The sequence below is a fragment of the Macaca fascicularis genome, chromosome 7 (assembly GCF_037993035.2).
Source record: "Macaca fascicularis isolate 582-1 chromosome 7, T2T-MFA8v1.1".
Taxonomy (NCBI): domain Eukaryota; kingdom Metazoa; phylum Chordata; class Mammalia; order Primates; family Cercopithecidae; genus Macaca; species Macaca fascicularis.
The window spans coordinates 144,184,760-144,206,771 of NC_088381.1; the positions used below are offsets into that span (position 1 = coordinate 144,184,760).

Sequence of the window (22,012 nt, forward strand, 5' to 3'; positions counted from 1 at the left end):
ATAAGTGGTCAGAAAAAAAAAGAATGCAATAAATTAAAGCCAGAAAACACTGCTCATCTGCAATCTAAAATGTTTTTGAGCTCTTCAACTATTCTTGGGTTGATTAGGAAATGCAAAGCATTGAAAAGCATTTCATGTCTAGACTATAAATTTGTTCCTCTGAGATACACATAAAACAGTGCTCAGAGGAAAATTCGTTGCCCTAAAATTTGTATATTAAAAACTAAGATAAATGTTGTATAACTCAAAATATTAGGAAAAGGCATCTTTTAAAAGCAGACTAAAAGAATCCAGAAAAATTAATTAGAAAAATGGGGAAACAGAATTAAACAGCTAATTTTTAAAATATGCAGTAAAATATGTAACATTTTAGCCACCATTACAAGAGAAGACAAACACAAAATAAAAATTACCAGATAATATATAAGAGCCATAAAATATACTTTGCTCAACTGTACGCAAACAATTAAAAAACTTGGATTAAATGGATAATTTTCTAGGAAGGTATAATTTGCCAAAAAATGACATCAAAAGAAATCTAATATAACAATTGTCGTAGAAGAAATGAAGTAAGTATTTCAATTAGCATGACTAAGTATTTTTAAAGACCCTACCAATGAAAACAAAGAAATGCATCTGGAGGATTAACAAAAACTTTTTATAACACCAATTTTTAATTTTACATTTTAAAGCATGACATGGAATTTATTGAAAAGACATGTATTTTATAGAATCCAAGCAAAAGCTGACCAGCCAGAGATAAAGTGAGACCAACTCAGGGAATGTGAGCAGTGGTGATTTATTCCCTCTGGTGTTCCATGTTAGCCTGACACAGAGCTCCCTTTCCACATTCTCAGGGGCTCTTGATCCAAAACCTTTAAAAAAAAAAAAAAAAAATTAGACTTAACAGAAAAGCTGCAAAAATAGATTTCCTGTGTGTCCTCTCAGCTTCTCCTAATGTTAACTTACATACCAATGGTACAATTATTGAAACTAGGAAATTAACATTGGCACAATCCTATTAACTACATACTTTATTTGAATTATAGCAGTTTTCCCAGTAATGTTGTTTTTCTGGTTTGGTATTCAATCCAGGATCCATATGTACTTGGGTCTTTCTGGGTTTTCTATTCTATTCCACTGGTCTACTTGTGCATGGTACCACACTGTTTTAATTATAGAGACTTTATAGTATGTTTTAATGACTGGCAAGGCTAGTCCCCCTTATAATTTTTCCTATTTGTTGTGCTTCTGGCTATTCAAACATGTTTGTTTTTCCATATGAACTTTAGTATCAACTTGTCTAAATTCATTTTTTAAGGTACATTGGTATTTTATTGATATTATATGATATTAACTGATTTAGGGAGAACTAACATCTTTAAAATGTGGAGTCATCCTATCCAAGAACAGAGGATGTATTTCCATTTATTCAAGTCTATTTTGTGCCTTTTCAGCAGTGTTTTAAAATTATCCTTGTGTAGGTTTTGTGCGTTTCTGGCTAAGCTTATCCCTAAGTATTTAATTTATTTGCTAGTAAGTGAGATTTCCTCTGCCATTATGTCTTCTAACTGGTTATTGCTCTATATATAAAAGCTACTGATTTTGTATGCTAATGTATCTTGCTGCCTTATTTTTTTTTTTTAAATAAACAACAGAAATTTATTTCTTACAGTTTCACAGTCTGGGAAGTCCAAGATCAAGGTGCTGGCTGATTCAGTGTCTGGTGAGAGCCTGCCTTCTGGTTCATAGATGTCACCTTCTAGTTGTGTCCTCACATGGTGAAGGGGACTAGTTAGCTCTCTGGGGTCTCTTGTATAAGGGCATAAATCCCAATCAGTAGGGCTCCACCCTCCTAATCTAATGACCTCCCAAAGGCCCTGTCTCCAATACCAACACTTTGGGGATTAGGATTTCCACCTGTTTTCGGGGGACACAAACATTTATGCCATAGCAGTCAGTAGCAAACTCTTTTTGTTTTGCAGCCAAAGGTCAGTCAATTTTTATCTTCTTAGCTTAGTATAATCTAAGCCCTAAAGCCATGAAATGCATGGAAAAGATTTTTTTTTCTTTTTCTAACTTTTATTTTAGATTTGAGGGGTACACGTGCAGGTTTGTTACCTGGGTATATTGCGTGATGCTGAGGTACTGAGCATCCTTACAGAATTCTTTTACTTTTGAAGTTAGTTTTATCATTGCTCCTCTAGAAAAACAAACAAACACAAAAAAACAAAAATTGTTTCTAAATACCCAGAAGAATGATGAGAAATGAAAAAAATCTATAGAAGTAAAAAATGACATGAAAGCTTAAACCTAGGAAAGCAAGTAAGACAAAACTTTCCTGACTTTGGCCCTGGGTGAAGGAAAAGTTGTTTCTCTCCTACCAACCTAAAAATGTTGAACAAGTTGTCCCTTATATAGAGGGTTGGGGCTCAAATTTGTACTACTTGTATGGTGCAGAATACTGCATGAGGAAATTTAATTTACCGTAGACCCAAGCCAATTGTAACCCCAGGTAACTACTAGAAGCAACCACAGATTCTCTCTGGAGGAATGAACCTTCAATCCAGTTATCAAAGAACTCTCACAGATAAAGTTATGAATATAAACAACTTAAGCCAATAAATTTGAAAGCTTAGACAAAATTCCTAGAAAAAATAATTTCTCAAAACTCATTCAGGGGAAATAGAAAATGTGATTAGTTCTTAACATTAAACAAATTTAGTAAGTAGTTTAAAATCTGGGCCTGTGTACTCTGCAAAAAGATGTTATGGGACCCCCAAAATGCCATCAGTTTTTTTTCTGGAGCTTGACACATTGATTGTAAAGTTCATTTAGAAGAACAAATACACAAGAGCAGCCCAAGGAAACCCTTTTAAGAGAGCACTTGGTAGGAGGAGGGCTAGTCCCACTACGTATTAAAACAAAGTCTCAACTCTGAAAGTGTGGTAGAGGTGCATGCATAGGTCAATGGAACAATATAGAAAATTCTGAAACAGGCCCAATTGCATATGACAATTCAGGATACAATAAAGGTGGTGCCCTAAGTCAGTAGGGGGGAAAGATGGATTATAAAAATGAATGGTGTTGAGATAATTGGATATAGTTTAGTGGCTACATATAAATATATAACCATACAGGAAAAAGTGGATCTGTTTCTCACACTATGCCAGGATAATTTTCAAATTGAAGAGAGATTTAATTGTACAATTTAAACTATACAACTACTAGAAAAAAAAAAAAAAAAGATGAATTCCTCTGTGACAGGGGTCAGCAAGCTACATAGCCTGTAGGCCAAATCTGACTGACCCAAGGCCTAGTTTTGGGCTGCTGCAAGCTAAGAATGGTGTTTTGCTTTGTTTTTTCTTCCACCTTTAAAGTGTTCAATAACAAAAAGAGGAGATCTTGGAACAGAGACTTTATGTGGTCGCAAACTCTAAAATATTCACTATCCAAACTTTTATTTAAAAAAGACTATGGACCCTTGCTTTGTAACCTGGGTTAGCTATTGCATAATAATGCCACTGAACTCAGCTGGGGTATATCTGCTCTAAGTGTCTCTCATCTCCTTGGACCAGTACAAAAATACACTCCACTCCTTTGGTAGAAGGGAATGTAAATCCACATGGCAAAGGATGGGGATATAGGGAACTGAAAAGTTTTGGAACCAATAATATACTCTTCCACACTAAATACTACTAAAAATTCAGATGCAATAAGAGATATATTTGACTGTTTTAAAAAAATCTTGTATGCATATACACAGTAAGCAAACTAAAATACAAGTGATAACCCAGAAACATGGTTGCAACTTACATCACAGATTAAAGGCTAATCCTTCTAATTTATAAATAACAAAAATAGAGAATTTCCTGTAGACCACTGTGGAAGAGATATGAGCAGACGGTTCACTGAAAAAAATGCAAATGTCTCTCAAACATATGAAAAGATGCTCAACTTTCCATATAGTCAATTGATTTTCACAGCAACCTAATTAGTAGATATTCTTATCATCCCCATTTAAGAGACAAAGAAACTGAGTCATAAAGTTGTGAAGGATTATGCTTGAACACAAAAACCAAGAAGTAATGGTGCCGGGATTTGAACCCAGTCAGGCTGGCTCTAGATGAAAGACTAATTCACCATGACTAAATAAGGCTTATTTCAGGAATTCAAGGATCATTTAATATTAGGAATAGCTGGATGTTTCCTTAATATGATAAAATATATTTATCTCAATCCAAAGCCTGCGTTGTGCTTAATTGAGAATACCAGAAGCAATTTCATTAAAGTCAGGAACAAGAAAAAGATGTCCACTAATTAGCACTATTATTTAAAAATGTTCTGTAGGACGTAGGCGAAACAATTAGACAAGTGAAAGAAAGATACAGAAATTAGAAGAGAAAATTGTAATTTTCAGATGATACTGAGTTTTTTACTTAGAAACTAAAGACTAACCAGACCTTGCAAAATAAGAATAAATTAATTTTCAGAAATCAATAGCTTTTATAGATACAATGTCTAATGTCAAGCTCTAAGGGAAGAAAAGACCCATTTTATAACAGCACAAAACATAAATGATAACATAGGAATAAACACAAGACATATTATTTGTAGAAAAGGTTAAAATGCTAATGAGAGATGAAACAAGGCCCAAACAAATGGGAAGATATACCACGTTCTCGCATAGAAATACACAGCATCATAAAGATATAACTTCTCTCAATTTACAAATCTAATGTGATCTTCAATAAAAATATCAATAGAATTGAAAAAAATTACATAAATTGATTCTAAAGTTCATATTCAAAACCAATAGTGATAGAGGGAGACTACTAGATATTAAAATGTTTACATCTACAGCAATTAAAACAGTGGTAGTAATTTGTGAGTAGTCATACAGATGAGTGGAACAGAACAGTTCAGAAATAGATCTAAATACAAGAATTGAGAAGATGATAAAGGTGGCTTTTCAATCAGTGGAAAAAAGATTAGTCAGCAAATGGGGTGGGAACTACTAGGTAGGGCTCTGTTGAAAAAAATTAAGTTGGATCTATACTTCACCTCTTATACCAGGACAAATTACAGACAGTCTGAAGATTTAAACATTAAAAAAATACTTCTAAAAGTAGAAAAAAAAAAAAAGAAAAGTTATTTTATAACCTAAGAGTGGGGAAGGCCTTTCTAAGTATGACACAAAACCCAGAAGCCATAAAAGAAAAGACTGCTAGATTAGACTTCATAGACATAAAAAATTTCATCGTGACAGTAGCACCATAAGCAAATGCAAATGAGAACCTGGGCAAGAAATGTGTAACTCTGCCAAGATGAGGGACTAAGTTATCTAAAACAGAAAGAGTCCCTATCAATAAAAAAGAAAACAGATTAGCAATCCAATATAAAAATGGGCAAAGGAGATTAACAGAGACGTTTAATAGAAGAGAAAATACAAATGACTTTAAAGCATATGAAAATGCTTAATAATAGAAGCTTTTCACCTACCAAAAATACTAAAGTGTGTTAACACACTATAATGGCAAGTGTGTAGTTAGATTGTCTCATACATTGTATAAACTAGTGCAAACTATAAAGGGTTGACACTATCTTATTAAAATTACAAAGGTACATTACATTTTTAAACCCATCAATCCTAGGAATTTGCCCTACAGAGAGAATTGTATCTATACATGCAAAATAACGTGTGTCAACATAAAAATGTATAGAAAGATGAATCTCTAAGTAAAAATGTTTTATTGGGGAATAATACACAAGATGTGGGATTGCAAACCAGGTCATACATACAGACCAAGGTGTCCTCCAGTATGTCCAGAGGAAAGGAAAATGTTAGGGTTTTATTGGGGAAACAGGAGGTTATACAAGTTGTTTTGAAAGAAAGTCATTGGGGATAGTGTCTTTTGGGAGCTGGCAAGTGGTGATTTGTCAGTGGCCGCAGTTGTTGGCTGAAATTTGTAATCTTAAAATTATATTTTGTTCGATTGGCCTTGCATATGAGTCAGTGTGTTGGGCAAGTGTTCTTACAAAAGTGATTAGCTGTCCTGCTGTCTTTGTGTGACTTAAATGGTAAGCTTTGATTCGCTTCTGTTATCAGGCAAATCGTGCACAAAATCCCTCCTTTCATAGCCTTCCCTGGCTCCATTTTGTCAGGGTTTGACACAAGTGACTCCATTTTGCATGAGCAAAACTAACCATTAGAATTCACTAGAGGTTAGTCAGGTTCAGTCCTCACACAAGGAAGGCGATTACAAAAGGCTTTAATACCAAGAGGTTGGTCATTTGAGGTCATCTTAATGACCTCATTATTAGAGGTTAGAGGCTGCCTAACACATGGGTAAATATTTTAAAAACCTAACTATATCTGGCTTTCAAGAGGCATACTTTGAGTGTTAAGAGAAAGATTGAAAGTAAAAGGACGATAAAAACACACCAACCAAAAAAGGCTGATATAGCTATACAAATATCAGTTGAGATAAATGTAAGTCAAGAAGCATTACTAAGGACACAGAGGAACATTTCATAGAGATAAAAGGATAAATTTACCAGAAAGATGTAGTTTGTATTTTAATGCAACTAATAATATAGCTTCAAAATATAGAAAACAAAATTACAGACCTAGAAGTACCTGATAGTACAAGTAGTCATTAATAATATGGACGATTACAACAAAATGAATAATAAATTTACCCTAACTGATGTCTGTAGAATACTATAACCAGCACTGTCAGAAGAGGTATTCTTTCCAAGTACCCACGGAATTTTTACCAAAATTTATCATATGCTGGTCTTTAAGTCCCAACGAATTCCAAAGGGTAAATCATCTAAAATATGTTCTCTGACCAAAGTAAAATTACTCTAAAAATCAATTTTTTAAAAACCCCAGAAAAGCCTGAAATATTTAGAAATTAAGCATTATACTTCTAAATAACTGACAGTTCAAAAATAAATTACAATAGATGTTAGACAGTATTTTGAACTAGGGCAATTTTTAAATGACATCAAAACTTGCATTAAAAAGTCTAAAGGCAGTCTCAAAAAGTATAAAAAGGATAGCAACAAACCCAGAGATTGGTTCTCTGAAAAGACTAATAATATTGATAAACCCCTAGCAAGACTGATCTAAAAAAAAAAAAAGAAAATGAGAACATAAGTCCCAGGCTGGGATAAAATGTTTACAAAAGACACATCTGACAAAGGACTGTCATCCAAACTGTAAAAAGAACTCTTAAAACTCAACAATAAGAAAAAAAAAAAAAAAGCACTTAATTAAAAAGTGGACAAAAGATCTGAACAGATACCTCACCAAAGAAGATATACAGATGGAAAATAAGCATATGAAAAGATGCTCATCATATGTCATTAGGGAACTGCAGAATAAAATAATGAGATATCATGACATACCTATTACAATGGTGATTTTCCAAAACACTGACAACACTGAATGCTGGTGAGCACATGGAGCAACAGGAACGCTAATGGGAATTAGCTAATGGGTATGAAAAATGGCACAGCTTATGATGAAAGACAGTTTGGCAGTTTCTTGCAAAACTAAGCATACTCTTACCAGACAATCTAGCAACCATGCTTCCTGGTATTTATCCAAATGAGCTGAACACTTATGTCCACAGAAAGACTGCAGACAGATGTTTGTAGCAGACTTATTTGTAATTGCCCACGATGTCTTTCAGCAGGTAAATGGATAAACAATCTGGTACATACAGACAATGGAATATTATTTTTAACTCTGAAAAGAAATGATCTATCAAGCCATGAAAAGACATAGAGGAAATTTAAATGCATATTGCTAAGTGAAAGAAGCCAATCTGAAAAGGAGACATACAGTATGATTTCATCTATATGAAAAGGCAAAATTACGGGGACAGTAAAAAGATGAATTGTTGCCAAGGGTTAGAGGGGAAGGAGAGATGAATAAGCAGAGCACAGAAGATTTTTAGGGCAGTGAAAATACTTTGTATGATACTATAATAATGGCTAAATGCCATTATACATTTATCAAAACCCATAGAATGTACAACACTAATAGTGAACGTTAGTGTATCAACTATGGACTTTGGATGATAAAGATGTGTCACTGTGTTATGATAATGTATTGATTGTAACAAATGTATCACTCTGGTGAGGAAGGCTGTGCATGTGTGGGGGAAGAAGGTATATGGGAACTCTCTGTACCTTCTGCTCAATTTAGCTGTGAATCTAAAACTACTCTAAACTCTATTTTAAAAATAGAAAAAAGGCACAAATTACCAATATAAAACCCTAGAAAAAGCCCGAGGTTTTTAAAAACCCCAAATCTTCGTATTCTAAGAATATAATATGAAGAACTTTATGTCAGCAAATCAGAAAATCCACATGAAATGGAATTTCTAGGAAAATACAATTTACCAGCTCATGAGTAAATAGAAGGCTGGGCATGGTGGCTTATGCCTGTAATCCCAGCTCTTTGGGAAGCCAAAGTGGGGGGCTCATTTAAGTCCAGGAGTTCAAGACCAGCCTGGCCAACATGTGAAACCCCATCTCTACTAAAAATACAAATAATCAGCTGAGCGTGGTGGCGTGCACCTGTGATCCCAGCTACTCAGGAGGCTGAGGTGGGAGAATCACCTGAGCCCGGGAGGTCGAGGCTGCAATGAGCTGAGATGCTGCCACTGCACTCCAGCCTGGGCAACCAGAGTAAGACCCTGTAACAACAACAACAACAACAACAACCACCCAAAAGAATAAATAGAAAATTTGAATTGTCTATATCTATTTAAGAAGTTGAATCTGGGCTGGGCACAGTGGCCCACACTTGTAATCCCAGCACTTTGGGAGGCTGAGGCAGGTGGATCACTTAAGGTCAGGAGCTTGAGACCAGATACAAAAATTAGCTGGTCGTGGTGGCATGCTCCTGTAATCCTAGCTACTCAGGAGGCTGAGGCATGAGAATCGCTTGAACCTGGGAGGTGAAGATTGAAGTGAGCCGAGATCACACCACTGCACTCCAGCCTGGATGACAGAGTGAGACTGTGTTTCAGAAAAAAAAGAAAAAAAAAAAAAAAAGTTGAATCTGTAACTATAACTTTCCCATAAACAAATCCCCAGTCCAGATTTTTGCTTCACCAGCAAATTCTTTTAAACATTTAAAGAATTGACACTAGTCTTATACAAACTGTTTGAAATAATAGAAAAAGAAACATAATTCCCGATTCACTTTGAGGCTACCATAATTTTAATACCAAAGGGTGGCAGGTTCATTACAAGAAAGGAAAATTATAGGTCACTATATCAAATGAACATACTTATAAATATTTTAAAGAAAATATTAGAAAGTAAAGTTAAGTGAATTATTTATTTTAGAAATGCAAGATTTTGGCTTAACATCACAAAATCAGTGTTTTCAACCCATTCAACTGGATTTATTTTTGACAAACTACCTGGGACAACTGGATATCCACATGCAAAATAATGAAGTTGGATCTCTCTTTATACAATATGCATAATTAACTCAAAACATATCAAAGACCTACATGTAAGAGCTAAAACTAGAAAACATTGAGAAGAAAACAAACGCATAAATCTTCATGACCTTGGATGAGGTAATGGTTTATTAGATATGACACCACACACACAGGCAATTGAAAAAAAAATAGATAAGTAAGACTTTGTCAAAATTTAAAATTTTGTCCTTCAAAAAGACACTGTCAAGAAGATGAAACGATGACCACAGAATGGGAGAAAATATTTGCAAATCATATATCAGATAAGGGTCTGATATCCAGAATATATAAAGAACTCTTATGACTCAACAACCAAAAGGTAAACAATCCAATTTAAAAATGGGCAAAAAGACTTGAGTAAGCATTTCTCCAAAGAAGATGTATGCATGGCCAACAAGCACATGAAAAGATGCTCAATATCATTAGTCACTGAAGAAATACTAAAACTACAAGATGCCACTTTACGCCCACTCCTAGACAGTTAAAAACTTATGTACCCCCCAAAGCTTGTACACAAATGTTCATTATAGCTTTATTTACAATAGACTAAAAGTGAAAACCACCCAAGTACCTATCAACTGATGAATGGTAAACAAAATGTAGTGTATCTGTACAATAAAACATCATTCTGCCATGAAAAGTACTGAAGTACTGATTCATGTGGCAACATGGATTAACTTTGAGAATATTATGCTAGTTGAAAACCGCCAGACACAAAAGGCCATATTCCACTCACATGAAATGTTCAGAATAGGCAAATCCATAGAGATAGATATTGGAGACAGACAGTAGATTAGTAGCTGCCAAGGGGAAAAGGGAAATGGGGAAGGACTGCTAGTAGGTATGAGGTTTCTTTCTGGAGTGATGAAAATGTTCTGGAGTTATATGATGGTAATAGTTCACAACTTTGTGAATATACTAAAAACCACTGAATTGTACTCTTTAAAATTATGATTTTTAAGATATATGAATTATGTTTCCATTTAAATATTAGTGTATTTCACTATATTAGCATCATAAGGCAGAAAACATATCTCAATAGAATGATGCAGAAAAAGCATTTGATAAAATCAAATACATATTCATAGTTAACACTTAACACACTAGGACTGGAAGGAAACATCTTTACATTGGTAAAGATCATCAGTAAAAATCTTACAGGAAATATCATAGTTAATAGTGAAATATTAAAAGCTTTCACCCTGAGATTAGGAATATTTCCGAATACTATTTCTATTAAACATTGTACTAGAGATCTTAACCATTGCAATAAGGCAAGGAAAAAAAGTTACAGACTGCAAAGCACATGATTGTTTATGTAGAACATTCAAAAGAATCTATGGTCAACAAATTTATTAGAAATAAGTAAATTTAGCAAGGCTACTGGGTTCAAGTTTACTATACAAGAATCAAGGATATTTTTATATATCTGCAATATTCAGTTCAAAAATGAAATTTAAAAATATTTACAATAGCATCAAAGACATAAACTGATAATAAATCTAATGAAAGAGAGAAAATAATCTTTATATGGAAAGCATTACAGAGGAAAAATAAATAAGATCTAAATAAATGGAGAGATCTGCTGTGTTCATGAATTGAAAGCCTCAGTATTGTAAAGATGTCAGTTATTTTCAGACTGGTCTACAGAGTTAATGCAATTCCAGTCCAAATCACAGCAGATTTCTTGGGGGAAATTAAGCTGATTCTGAAACATATGGAAACATTAGAGACCAAGAATAGAGAAGAGTGTTTAAAGAACACAGCTGGAAGACACACTGCTAGCTATCAAGACTTCTTATAAAGTTACAGTAATTAATACCATGTGGTATTGGTGCAAGAATAAACAAATAAAACAGTGAAACAGAACAGAGTCTAGAAGCTGATCCAAACACGTAGTCACTTAACTAAGGACAAAGGTAATGATGTAGTGCAGCAAGGAATGGGTGAGCTGTTCGATATATGGTGCTGACTTAGTTGGATGTTCACAGGTAATATACATCTTGATCCCTGTTTTCACAGCTTGAAAAAAACCAAGTCCATATAGATTGCATCATAAAGATCAAAGTATAAAAAAGTAAAGATTATGGTTAAAAAAAGGAAAGTATCTTCATTTACTTGAAGTAGGTAAAGATTTAAAAAATAAAATACCAAAAGCACTATCTAGGAAGAGAAAGAAAATGATTACTATAATTATTGAATTATATTAAAGTTGAAATGTTCTATATATCAAAAGACCCCATTAGTAAAAAAGCAAGCCATAAAAAAGGAGATTATACCTGTAACACAAATATTTGACAAAGATTTGCATTCAGAATCTATTTTTAAAAGTACTACAAATCAATTAAAACAAACAGATGATCCAGTGAAATTATGGGCAAATGGCTTGAAGAAAACATCACAAAAGAGAATATCCGAATGGCCAATAGACACATCAAAAAGTGCTTAAATGTCATTAGTCATCCATGAAATGCAAATGAAAACTCAATGCGATATTACTACACATTCAACAGAAAGTCTAAATTTAAAAAGATAACGCCAACTACTAAGTAAGGATATGGAACAGTGAACACCCTCATAAACTACTGTCAGGGAGTAAATTTGTACAACCACTTTGGAAAGTTATTTGACAATGTTCATTAAAGCTGAATATACACAAACCCAATCTACCAGAAATTCCACTGTGAAGTACAAACCGCATAGAAATATACATATACATCCATATATGCATCAAAACATATGTACACAACAGTGCTACATATAACAGTGGAAACTGGAAATGATACCAGTACCCATCAATAGGGTAATGAATTCCTAAGTGGTGGTATATTCATAGAACAGAACACTGTACAGAAATGAGGATTAACAAACTGTACGCAGCAACATGTATGAATCTCGGAATTACAGTGTTGAGCAAAAGAAGTCAAAGATGAGAATGCATTATATGATTCCATTTATACAGGGTTGAGAAGATGCAAAACGGAACTTTGCTGTTAAAAATCAGGATTGTGCTTGCTGTAGATGTGAGTAGTCACTGGAGGGAGAAGAAGGGCCTGTGGAAATTGTGGTCATGTTCTGTCTTTGTTTAGAGGATGTGTTCTTGCTGTATCCCGAGTCTATCATGAAAGAGTGAATGCATGGCCTGGTTTTGACAGCAAGCGTAACATCTAGCATATGAGGGAATACCAATCCCCTACAAACCTCAGAAATTAAAGTTCACTGAAGACTCGTGAATGAATTAATGATGCTATAAAAAGGGCTCATGGGTGTGGGTTCACCTCCTTCCACCATCTGCTGTGTGAGGATGCAGCAAGAAGGTTCTCATCAGATTCTGATGCCTTGATCTTGGACTTCCCAGCCCCCAGAACTGTGAAAAGTAAACTTCTCTTATTTGTAAATTATCCAGTCTCAGGTGTTCTGTTACAGCAGTACGAAATAAACTAAGACAGTTCTCTTTGTAAAAGAGAGTGTACATGGAGCTGTACACTTATGATTGTGCATTTTTCTCGAAGCGTATTTTATTCAATGAAACAAGGCAAATGAAAGCCCAAAAAAGTGTATGAGCATGGAAAGGTGTTTTTGAGTGTAAGCGGATATCTGAGAGCTGAGGGGAGGGCATGTGCAGTCCCAGCTCCCCTTTAAGCCCAGAGCCTCAGCAGGAAGTATTACACAGAGTCCTTCCCTCCTGGACTGTCCGCGAGCTCCAACCCTCCTGCAGTTTGGGGATCCTTGAGGGCCCATGGCATTTTCTTTTCAAATAGGCTATCAGGCCATGTATATTCTCCACATTGTTTGAAAAGAAACTTCCACAGCATCAGACACATTGGGATTCTGACCCTGAGTCTTTTGGCCAGTATCTGTTCTGATTAGGATACTCACCCTCCTATACCATATCACTGGTGTGGGACTAAGTGCTTGCCAGTGTTTGTTTCTCCCTCTTCTCCTAACCTCAAAAGACCTGAGCCCCTCACTGGCTAGTGTGGGGTGGAGGAAAGACCCCAGGCCGCAGGGAAATGAGACTAATGGTGTACCAGAGTCCAGGGGAGAGTGACTCAGGCAGGAATGACTGTGACCAGTCGATGGGGTAGAACCCAAAGTGTGAAGTTGATTCCCTGTGGAGAGATGAATCCAGGGATGTGCAGCAACACTGTGTAGGATGTTTGCAACCCACAGCTTCAGTGGCAGCATCCTTGCAGGTTATTTGTGAATTGCATAACCGAAATGAATCATGTTCCTGTGAAGACACATGCTTTTAGTTTAAGATATTAAACAGTAGCTCCTGTGAGTAACACAGATATAATCGTATACATTTACGAATGCATTGGATAAAGTAGTACTTAAAAGAACTCCAGTAGAATTGATATCCACACTGCATCGGTATGTAAAACATGAGTTGCCCAATTCCCCCAACAGGCAGAAAACAGACTCCTTGGCTCAGCCCCATGAGTCTGTACCACAGGAACCCTACATAGAATCAGAGTTGGAAAAGCCTGTTGCAGTTCACCTGGTTCAGCCTTTCCCAGGCAGAGGGCTCAGTCCCTGATTCCTGTCCCCAGGGAGCAAGGAAAGCAGGGAAAACCACTATTCATTTCTCCCAGCACAACTCCTACGTGAAAGAGAAAAAGCAGTGAACAACCTGGAGCTTTCCAGAAGCAACACTGCAAAATAAACTAAGCAGCACAAAATAAACTAACACAGTTTCTGGATCTGTGTGGCTACAGCGCTGATGAGGTTAAATGCTAACAAGATGCCTTGTCTGGAACCAAAGGGTGAGCATAGCTTTAAGTATCTGGATATTATTGTTTTGCATCCCCATTTAAAAGATAATAAAGTGGTGGTGTTTCCTCTTTACCCTGAAACCCCAGAAGGAACAAAAATTCCCCTTTCTGTTACATACAAGATTCATGAGAGTTTTGTTTTGAATGTTGGATTCTTTTGGGGGAGGGGGAACATAAATACTTGGTGTTTGATGTGTGTGTGTGTATGTGTGCGTGCGCACGTGTGTGTGGGCGTGTGTGTACACAAAGAAAGAGGTTGCTTTCTCCCTCTCACTTCCCTGCATTACAAGTCTTTGCCTCTTGCTCTCAACTTGTAACTTTCCGCATTGTGCCAGGGGGCAGGCAGTTTCTAGGTTGTCGGTTTTCCAAGGTCGTCCTTTGAGATTAGTGTTCTGTGGGTTGCATCTGTAATAAGTCAGACAAGGGTTTCTTCAGCTGACTTAGTAGACTCTTCCCTTCTGATCTGATGCTGCTGAGGAAGTCCCAGCACAGCTCGTAGACTGTTTTGTTGCTATACATTCCTAAAAGAAAACAAAAGCAGAGTTTAATCATTTTTGGTGCCCACTCCTCATCTGTCTCCTCCCTCTGTGTCCTTCGATGACTGTGAGAGGAGGTGACAGTGTCTGGTAGCGTTGGTGGGGAGAGAAACAGTGGCCTGTGGGTTGGAGCTCAGAGAAAGAGGTTATCCTAGGATGAAATATCAAACCATATCACATTGATTTTCCCTTTGGGGGGCCCGGATATCACATCCTTCCATTTCCCTCTAGTCCCTGCCCGCCATCGACAGGGAAGCATTAACAGGGAATAATCAATGACGCCTTGTCCTGAAAATAAAAGGCTTGTCATGTCTCTCCATTTGGTGGAATGGATGTGGGACCAGGGGTCATGTGGCCGCTTCCATCTGTCTCCTGACAGAGGCACTGACTCAGACGTGCTTTCCATCCACAGGGCTGCAGCCCACAGCCAGGTGACTGCAAACTCTCCGTGGGCATCAAGAAAAACAAGACTTTAATTTCTTTGAACCCCTGTGTCAGGAGCTTGGCTGATGATGAAATATGGCAGCTTAGGAGTGGTGTGAGTGAACTTTAATTTCTGAGTTTTGTAAAGGATTGATATTCCCTCTTATGCTAGATACTGCTCATGCTGTCGAACCAGGCCATGCATTCACTGTTTCATGATAGAATCAGAAATTCAGAATTGACAGGGACTTTGCTCTGCGGTCCAGCCCCATTCCCCATCTGATATATGAGTTCACTACAACTTTCCTGGTAAACCCAATGATTGTCTGAACATCACTGCTGCCTCCTATAATTGCTCATCTGTTTGTCAGAAAGCTCAACTCTTAGCAAGTGTTTTCTTATACTTTACCAAAATCTATTTTCTGGTGTTTTTCTCGCAGTAGTCCCTCCACATGTTAACACGGGCCCTGGAAACAGAGGTGCGTTCTCCCAAGAAGCTGCCCTCTATGGCCCTGCGTAAGTGTCAATAAGGTGGCTCGCTTGCCTTATTTCCAGCAATAACCCCGATTTTCTTTGGAGAATCTGCCTTCCTCCACTCTCATGTCATGAGGTTTAATGACATCTCTCTCCCTCCTTTCTCCAAGCTCGATAGGTAGGCACAATTTCTAAAGCTACGCAGTGGGACTCACTGTCCTGAACTTTCAATCTTGATTTGGTGGTAGAAGGACAGCCCCCCTGCCCTGAGACAACACTCAGAGGCATGTATTCCAGCAAGAGTGCCCTGACAAGACAGTTCTGGCCACCCTTGCCTGGACCCTCCACCTTCCCATCAGTGTTATGAATTCTCCAGTCTTTTCCCAGGTAAGTCCAGTTTCCCTTCAATGTATGAGAGTTATAGTCTATTGCCTATAGCAATATAACTCTCAATGTAAAACAAAGTGCAGGTTTCAACAGTAACCAGGCTCTGAGGCCGGCCCGCCTTGACTCACGTTAGCCTCACTGACACAGCTCTCCTGGTTTCCTGGTGGGCACCTCATGCTTCAACCATCCATTAAGGGACAGCCTAGCCTTGTGGCTGACACAGAAGGGGAGTAAGAAGACCTTTGCTGAAATACAGATGGACCACATCCAAGAGTCTAATGTGGCAAAGACAGAAATGATGTCAATTGGATGTAGCGTGTGTGTGTTGTAAATGAACCCATGCAGCATCACTGTGATCACCATTTTGTTTTCTAGATGCTCAGAGGTTATTTAGGATCTGAGATTCTTGCTTGGCAGTCATGAGTAGCTCCTGTATTTGCAGAATGAATTCTCGGTGGGACCTTTGGTGAGTCTAACTTGGGCCTCAACTTCCTCAACTGTAAAATGGATGGAATAATTTTATCGATCCCACTGATCAGACCTGCAAGCCTCTGGGTGGGACCTTACCACTTGTGGTCACATTGATCCTCTATACTTTGGCCCAACTATACTTGTTTGTTGGGAAGAACAAACAAGAATTTGTGTAAAAATACTTAGTAAAATGCAGTGCTTTATGTCTAGGCTGTAGTTTGTTATAAGAGCACCAACCCTCATCTTCTAAAATCTTCTGTTCTCTTGGTTGCCTCCAAGATCACTGACAATTTACCAGTCCCATTTTCAAGGGTTATCAGCATCTGGAAAGCAATTCATCGAGGTAAGCAGCTTTAATTCATTAGCATGGCTAGAGAGCAGGAGCACTTTTTATCACCTCTCCTCTTGGAGCTTTAATTCCCTCACCAACATTTGTATTACCCATTTCATGGTAAAAGACTTTATTTGACAGAAACGACAAGTAAATTAAGGGTGGAGGGCTTCTGCCTTCTTTCTGATAATCACTACTGATCCTAAATAGTGGCCTGTGTTATCTTTTTTTATACTTGCCCTAAACTTAACTTTAAAAAGCAGGAGCCATTTGTGATGCCCTGGGCTCTTTTTGCAAGTCTCAACTCATTGCTGGCTTCGGACTTCTGACACTCTTTAACCAAAAGTCAGCTTATTTATTAATTCACATTCCACTCTGCCAATAACAGAAGCCCATGAGAATAAAGGCAATATTTAGGAAAGTGTTTTGGGCATGGTATCAACTCAAAACCCCCTTGCCTGATTCAAGGAATGAAGCCCTCACTGTTGGTACTGACCAGGGAGTGATTCAAAGGGTTTGCCAGGCTGAAGCCCCCCATTATCGACTCACATCATCCGTCATCATAACCCTCTCTTTCCTAGAGCTGCCTGGCGCCCGGCTCAGGGCTTCATGTGACCTTCTGTGTAGGCCCTTGCTTTCTGTTTCTTCTTCCGACCCTTTATATTTGTCCTTCCCCCTTTTTAGTGGTGCCCATCAGAGTTCCTTCTGCAGCTGCCTAGATTTCTTTACATCCCATCTCCCTTTCTTTCCTTTTGGTGACATTTTTAGTGACAGAGTCAGATTTGAGGTTTTGAGGAGTTCCTAGTCATGAACCATCTTTCTTTATGCTATGGAATCGCCCCTAGTATGGCTAAAATTAGAAACTACAGACACACACACAGACACACAGACACACACAGACACACACACACACACACACACTCCTCTGGTTATCAAACTAAGCTACGTGTATCAGCATATTGTAGACCATTTGAAAAATATACAGAAGTAGAAAATGCAAAAATAAAATCATATGTATTACCACCCCCAAACAGATACTCATTTGCATTTTGTTATAATTTCTGTGGATGTTATTCTACATGTGTTTTGAATTCTACATGTATATAGTAATGATACTATGCCTCCAACATTTTGTGTTTGATGTGTTATGTAGCCATCCTCCCACATAAATATATATATAACAGGGTCTCACTTTGTCACCCAGGATAGAGTGCAGTGGGGCAAACACATCTCACTACAGCCTCCACCTCCCAGGTCAAGCAATCTTCCTGCTTCAGCCCCCCAAGTAGCTGGGACTATAGGCGTGTGCCACCACCCTAGGCTAATTTTTGTATTTTTTGTAGCAATGGGGTCTCATCATGTTGCCTAGGCTGGTCTCGAACTCTTGGCCTCAAGCGATCCTCCTTCCTCAGCCTCCCAAAATGCTGAGATTACAGGCATGAGCCACCACACCAGGCTTTCATGTTAGTATATATTTTTATAAGTGCTATATTTAATGGCTGTATCAAACACACAGTGTTCCTCTTATTGAACATTGCAGTTGTTCCCAGGCCTTTTCTTTTTTTTTTTTTTTTTTTTTTTTTTTTTGAGACAGAGTCTTACTCTGCCGCCCAGGCTGGAGTGCAATGGTGCGATCTCAGCTCATGGCAACCTCTGCCTCTCGGGTTCAAGCAATTCTCCTGCCTCAGCCTCATGAGTAGTTTGGATTACAGGTGCCCGCCATTGCCCCCGGCCCTTTTTTCTTTTATAAATAACTCTGCTCGAAGTTAGCGGGAGCACAGTGCACAAGACCACCCTCACTTCTGACACCAATTGCAAGTCCGGGGGTGTTCCAAAAACCATTGTGGGCTTTGATAATTCACTAGAAAGACTCACAGAACTCACTGATAGCTGTTGTACTCACAGTTATGGGTTATTACAGCTAAAGGGCACACATTAAAATCAGCCAAGGAAAGAGGTGCAATTGGCAGAGTCCAGGAAGGTTGCAGGCATGGAGTTTCCAGTTGTCCTTTACCCACGGAGTGCTGGGCAGTGTCATTTTCCAGCACTGATGTGTAACAATGCACACAGAATATTGGCAACCAGGGAAGCTCACTCGAGTCTTGGCATCCTGAGATTTTGTTGGGGCTCCACAGTTGACTGCCCGTGCAGCTGATCTTTAGTCTCCAGCCTCTCCAGAGGTAAAATGGATACTGCATGGCCCAATGTCCCCATCATAAATCACTGTGAAACTGTCCAGTGGCCAAGGCCCCAGGCAAACAAAGGCACTCTTATCAGGCAGGACATGCCAAGGGCCCAAAGCTCACCTTCCTGCAGCAGAGAACAAAGGCCAGACTGCTTTTTGGGTAAGGTGGATTCTTTACTACACAGCCTATGACAAATATCTTTGTGCAGAAGCATTTTCCATTTGGAGGGTTAATTTTTAGGGTATCATCGGAAGTGGAATTATTGGAGCAAAGGACATAAATATTTTAAAGATCGTTGATTCATATTGCCAAGATGCTTCCCAAGACTAGACCAATTTGTCTTCCATTCCTCTCCACTCCCACCCAGCAGGTATCAGAGCATCCGTTTTATCACTCCCTCACGTGCAATGGGCATTGCCATTTTTTAAAAAATTCTAGCAATTTGATAGATACAAAGGGGTGGTTTCAAATAATTTTCATTTGCATTTCTGATTACAAATGAGGGCAAATACTTGCCCATCTTTAAAGATTTTCTTGTGGAGAATCTTGAACACCCATAAAAGCTGATAGAATAGTTTGATGAATTCCCACATGCCCATCATCCCAGCTCCACAACCATCGATCAGCTCCTGGGAATTCTACCTCATCTGTAGCCCCACTTTCTTCTCCCACTGTCATAGTGTTTTTGAAGAAAATCTCCTGGACACATCATTTTATTTGTAGTATTTCAGTATGAATTTCTGAAAGATACGGACTCTTCATTAAACATTCACAAACACAATGATCATACTTTAAAAATTAATGATAAGTCCTTAATGTCATCATAGACCCAGTTAGTATTTAAATTTCCAATTGTTTCGTAAATAACAGGGTTTTTTTTTTTTACATTAAAAACAATTAGGGTCCAGGCCAGGTGTTGTGGCTCATGTCTGTAATCCCACCACTTCGGGAGGCCAAGGCAGGAGGATCACTTGAGGACAGGAGTTTGAGACTAGTCTAGGTAACATAGCAAGACCTCCTCTCTACAAAAATAAGAAAAAGGAAAAGTTAGCCAGGCACAGTGGACACACCTGCGGTCCTAGGTACTTAGGAGGCTGAGGCAGGAGGATCACTTGAACCCAGGAATTTGAGGCTGCAATGAGCTCTGATTGTGCCACTGCACTCCAACCTGGGCAACAGAGCAAGAACCTGTCTCTAAAAAATAAAAAATAAATTAGGATCCCAATGAGGACCAGATATTGAGATTCATGGAGATTCATAGATAAGTCTTTTAATGTAATAGATGTCCTTAATTCTTTAATCTATGGTTTCTTTCTCTGTCTCTTTCTCTCCAGCTGCTTTCGTGTAAGACATGGCTTAATGTTCACTGTTGTACCTCTGGTGCCTAAAACAGCAGGTGTGGCAGACAGATTTCAAGATGTCCCATGATTGCTGCCTCTTGGAGTCTACAGCTTTGTGTAATCCCCTTCCCTTGGCTGTGGCTTGCTTCTGGCCAATAGGATGTGGCAAAGGTGATGAGATGTCATGCCCATGGTTATGTTACAGAGGAGTCTGTCTTGTTATCACTCTCTCTTTCTCCCTCTCCCTGTTGCTGGCTTTGAAGGAACAAGCTTCCATGAAATAAATGACCATGTTGGAGAAGCCCATGTGGCAAGGAACTGTCAGCAGTCTCTAAGAGCTGAGGGTAGACTTCAGCAAGAAACTGAAACCCTCAGTCTGACGGCCACAAGGAAATAAATTCTGCCAACAACCTGAAGAAGCTTGGAGCAGATCTTTCATCAGTTGAGCCTCTGATGAGATTGCAGCCCCAGCTGTCACCTGGATAGCAGCTGGTAAAACCCTTCAGCAGAGAAGCCAGCCAAGCTGTGTGTAAACTTCTGACCTGCAGAAACTATAGATAATGAGTGTGTGTTATTTAGAACTGCTAAGTTTGTGGTGGGTAGTTAAGCAGCACAGAAAATGAATAAAGTAGGCAGGAAGTGATGGCTCATGCCTGTAATCCCAGCACTTTGGGAGGCCGAGGCTGGCAGATCACCTGAGGTCGGGAGTTCGAGACCAGCCTGGCCAACATGGAGAAACTGCGTCTCTACTGAAAATACAAAATTAGCAGGGTGTGGTGGTGCATGCCTGTAATCCCAGCTACTTGGGAGGCTGAGGCAGGAGAAATGCTTGAACCCCGGGAGGTGGAAGTTACGGTGAGCCAAGATCGCACCATTGCACTCCAGCCTGGGCAACGAGAGTGAAACTCCATCTCAAAAAAGAAAAAAAAAAAGAAAAAGAAAAGAAAAAAAAAATGAATACAGTAGACATTCACTAAACTATATTGAATTGAATGACTGATATGGTTTGGCTGTGTCCCTACCCAAATCTCACCTCGAATTGTAATAATTTCCATGTGTTAAGGGTGGGGCCAGGTGGAGATAATTGAATCATGGGGACAGTTTTCCCCATACTATTTTTGTGGTAGACTTAACTCGAATAAGTCTCATGAGATCTGATGGTTTTACAAATGGGAGTTCACCTGGACAAGTTCTCTTGCCTGCTGCCATGTAAGACATGCCTTTGCTTCTCCTTTGCTTTCTGCCATGATTGTGAGTCTTCCCCAGCCATGTGGAACTGTGAATCCATTAAATCTCTTTTTCTTTATAATTACCCAGTCTTGGGTATGTTTTTATTAACAGTGTAAAAATGGACTAATATAATGACCAAACGTGAAGGCTAGTTAAGACCGGATCAGACACTGTGCTTTTAGCTGAATGAGTCCTCTGGTCATTGACCAGATGGTTGAACTTCACTATCCTTTGCTTCTGAGGTGGTTTTGTGACCCACGTCAGCACTAGTTGAGGTGGTCAGGCCCTCCTTCCAGCCAGGCTGATTGTGGCATTCTCTGACAATTACTTCACCTCCTCTCACC

The 22,012-nt window shown here is 38.4% G+C and overlaps 1 protein-coding gene and 1 long non-coding RNA gene across 4 annotated transcripts in view; both read left to right on the plus strand.

The window, feature by feature from the left end:
• The window catches only part of GPATCH2L (G-patch domain containing 2 like), a 75,306-nt gene extending 62,331 nt beyond the window's left edge, over window positions 1–12,975 (plus strand). For 2 of the 3 annotated variants that reach the window (XM_073997921.1, XM_073997923.1), the window contains 2 exons: window positions 1,676–1,726; window positions 12,475–12,975. In XM_073997921.1, the coding sequence (XP_073854022.1) occupies window positions 1,676–1,726; window positions 12,475–12,509 (86 nt within the window). In that variant the 3' untranslated portion in view covers window positions 12,510–12,975. Of the gene's footprint in view, window positions 1–1,675; window positions 2,237–12,474 lie in introns of those variants that run through there. The other variant, XM_073997922.1, reaches the window with a different exon arrangement.
• Window positions 12,976–15,235: 2,260 nt separating this feature from the next.
• LOC141407314 (uncharacterized) lies at window positions 15,236–21,750 on the plus strand. Its single transcript, XR_012416019.1, has 6 exons — window positions 15,236–15,364; window positions 15,690–15,765; window positions 15,894–16,110; window positions 16,486–16,576; window positions 16,861–16,924; window positions 20,433–21,750. It is a non-coding gene; the product is annotated as an uncharacterized lncRNA (long non-coding RNA).
• The last annotated feature ends 262 nt before the right edge of the window (window positions 21,751–22,012 follow it).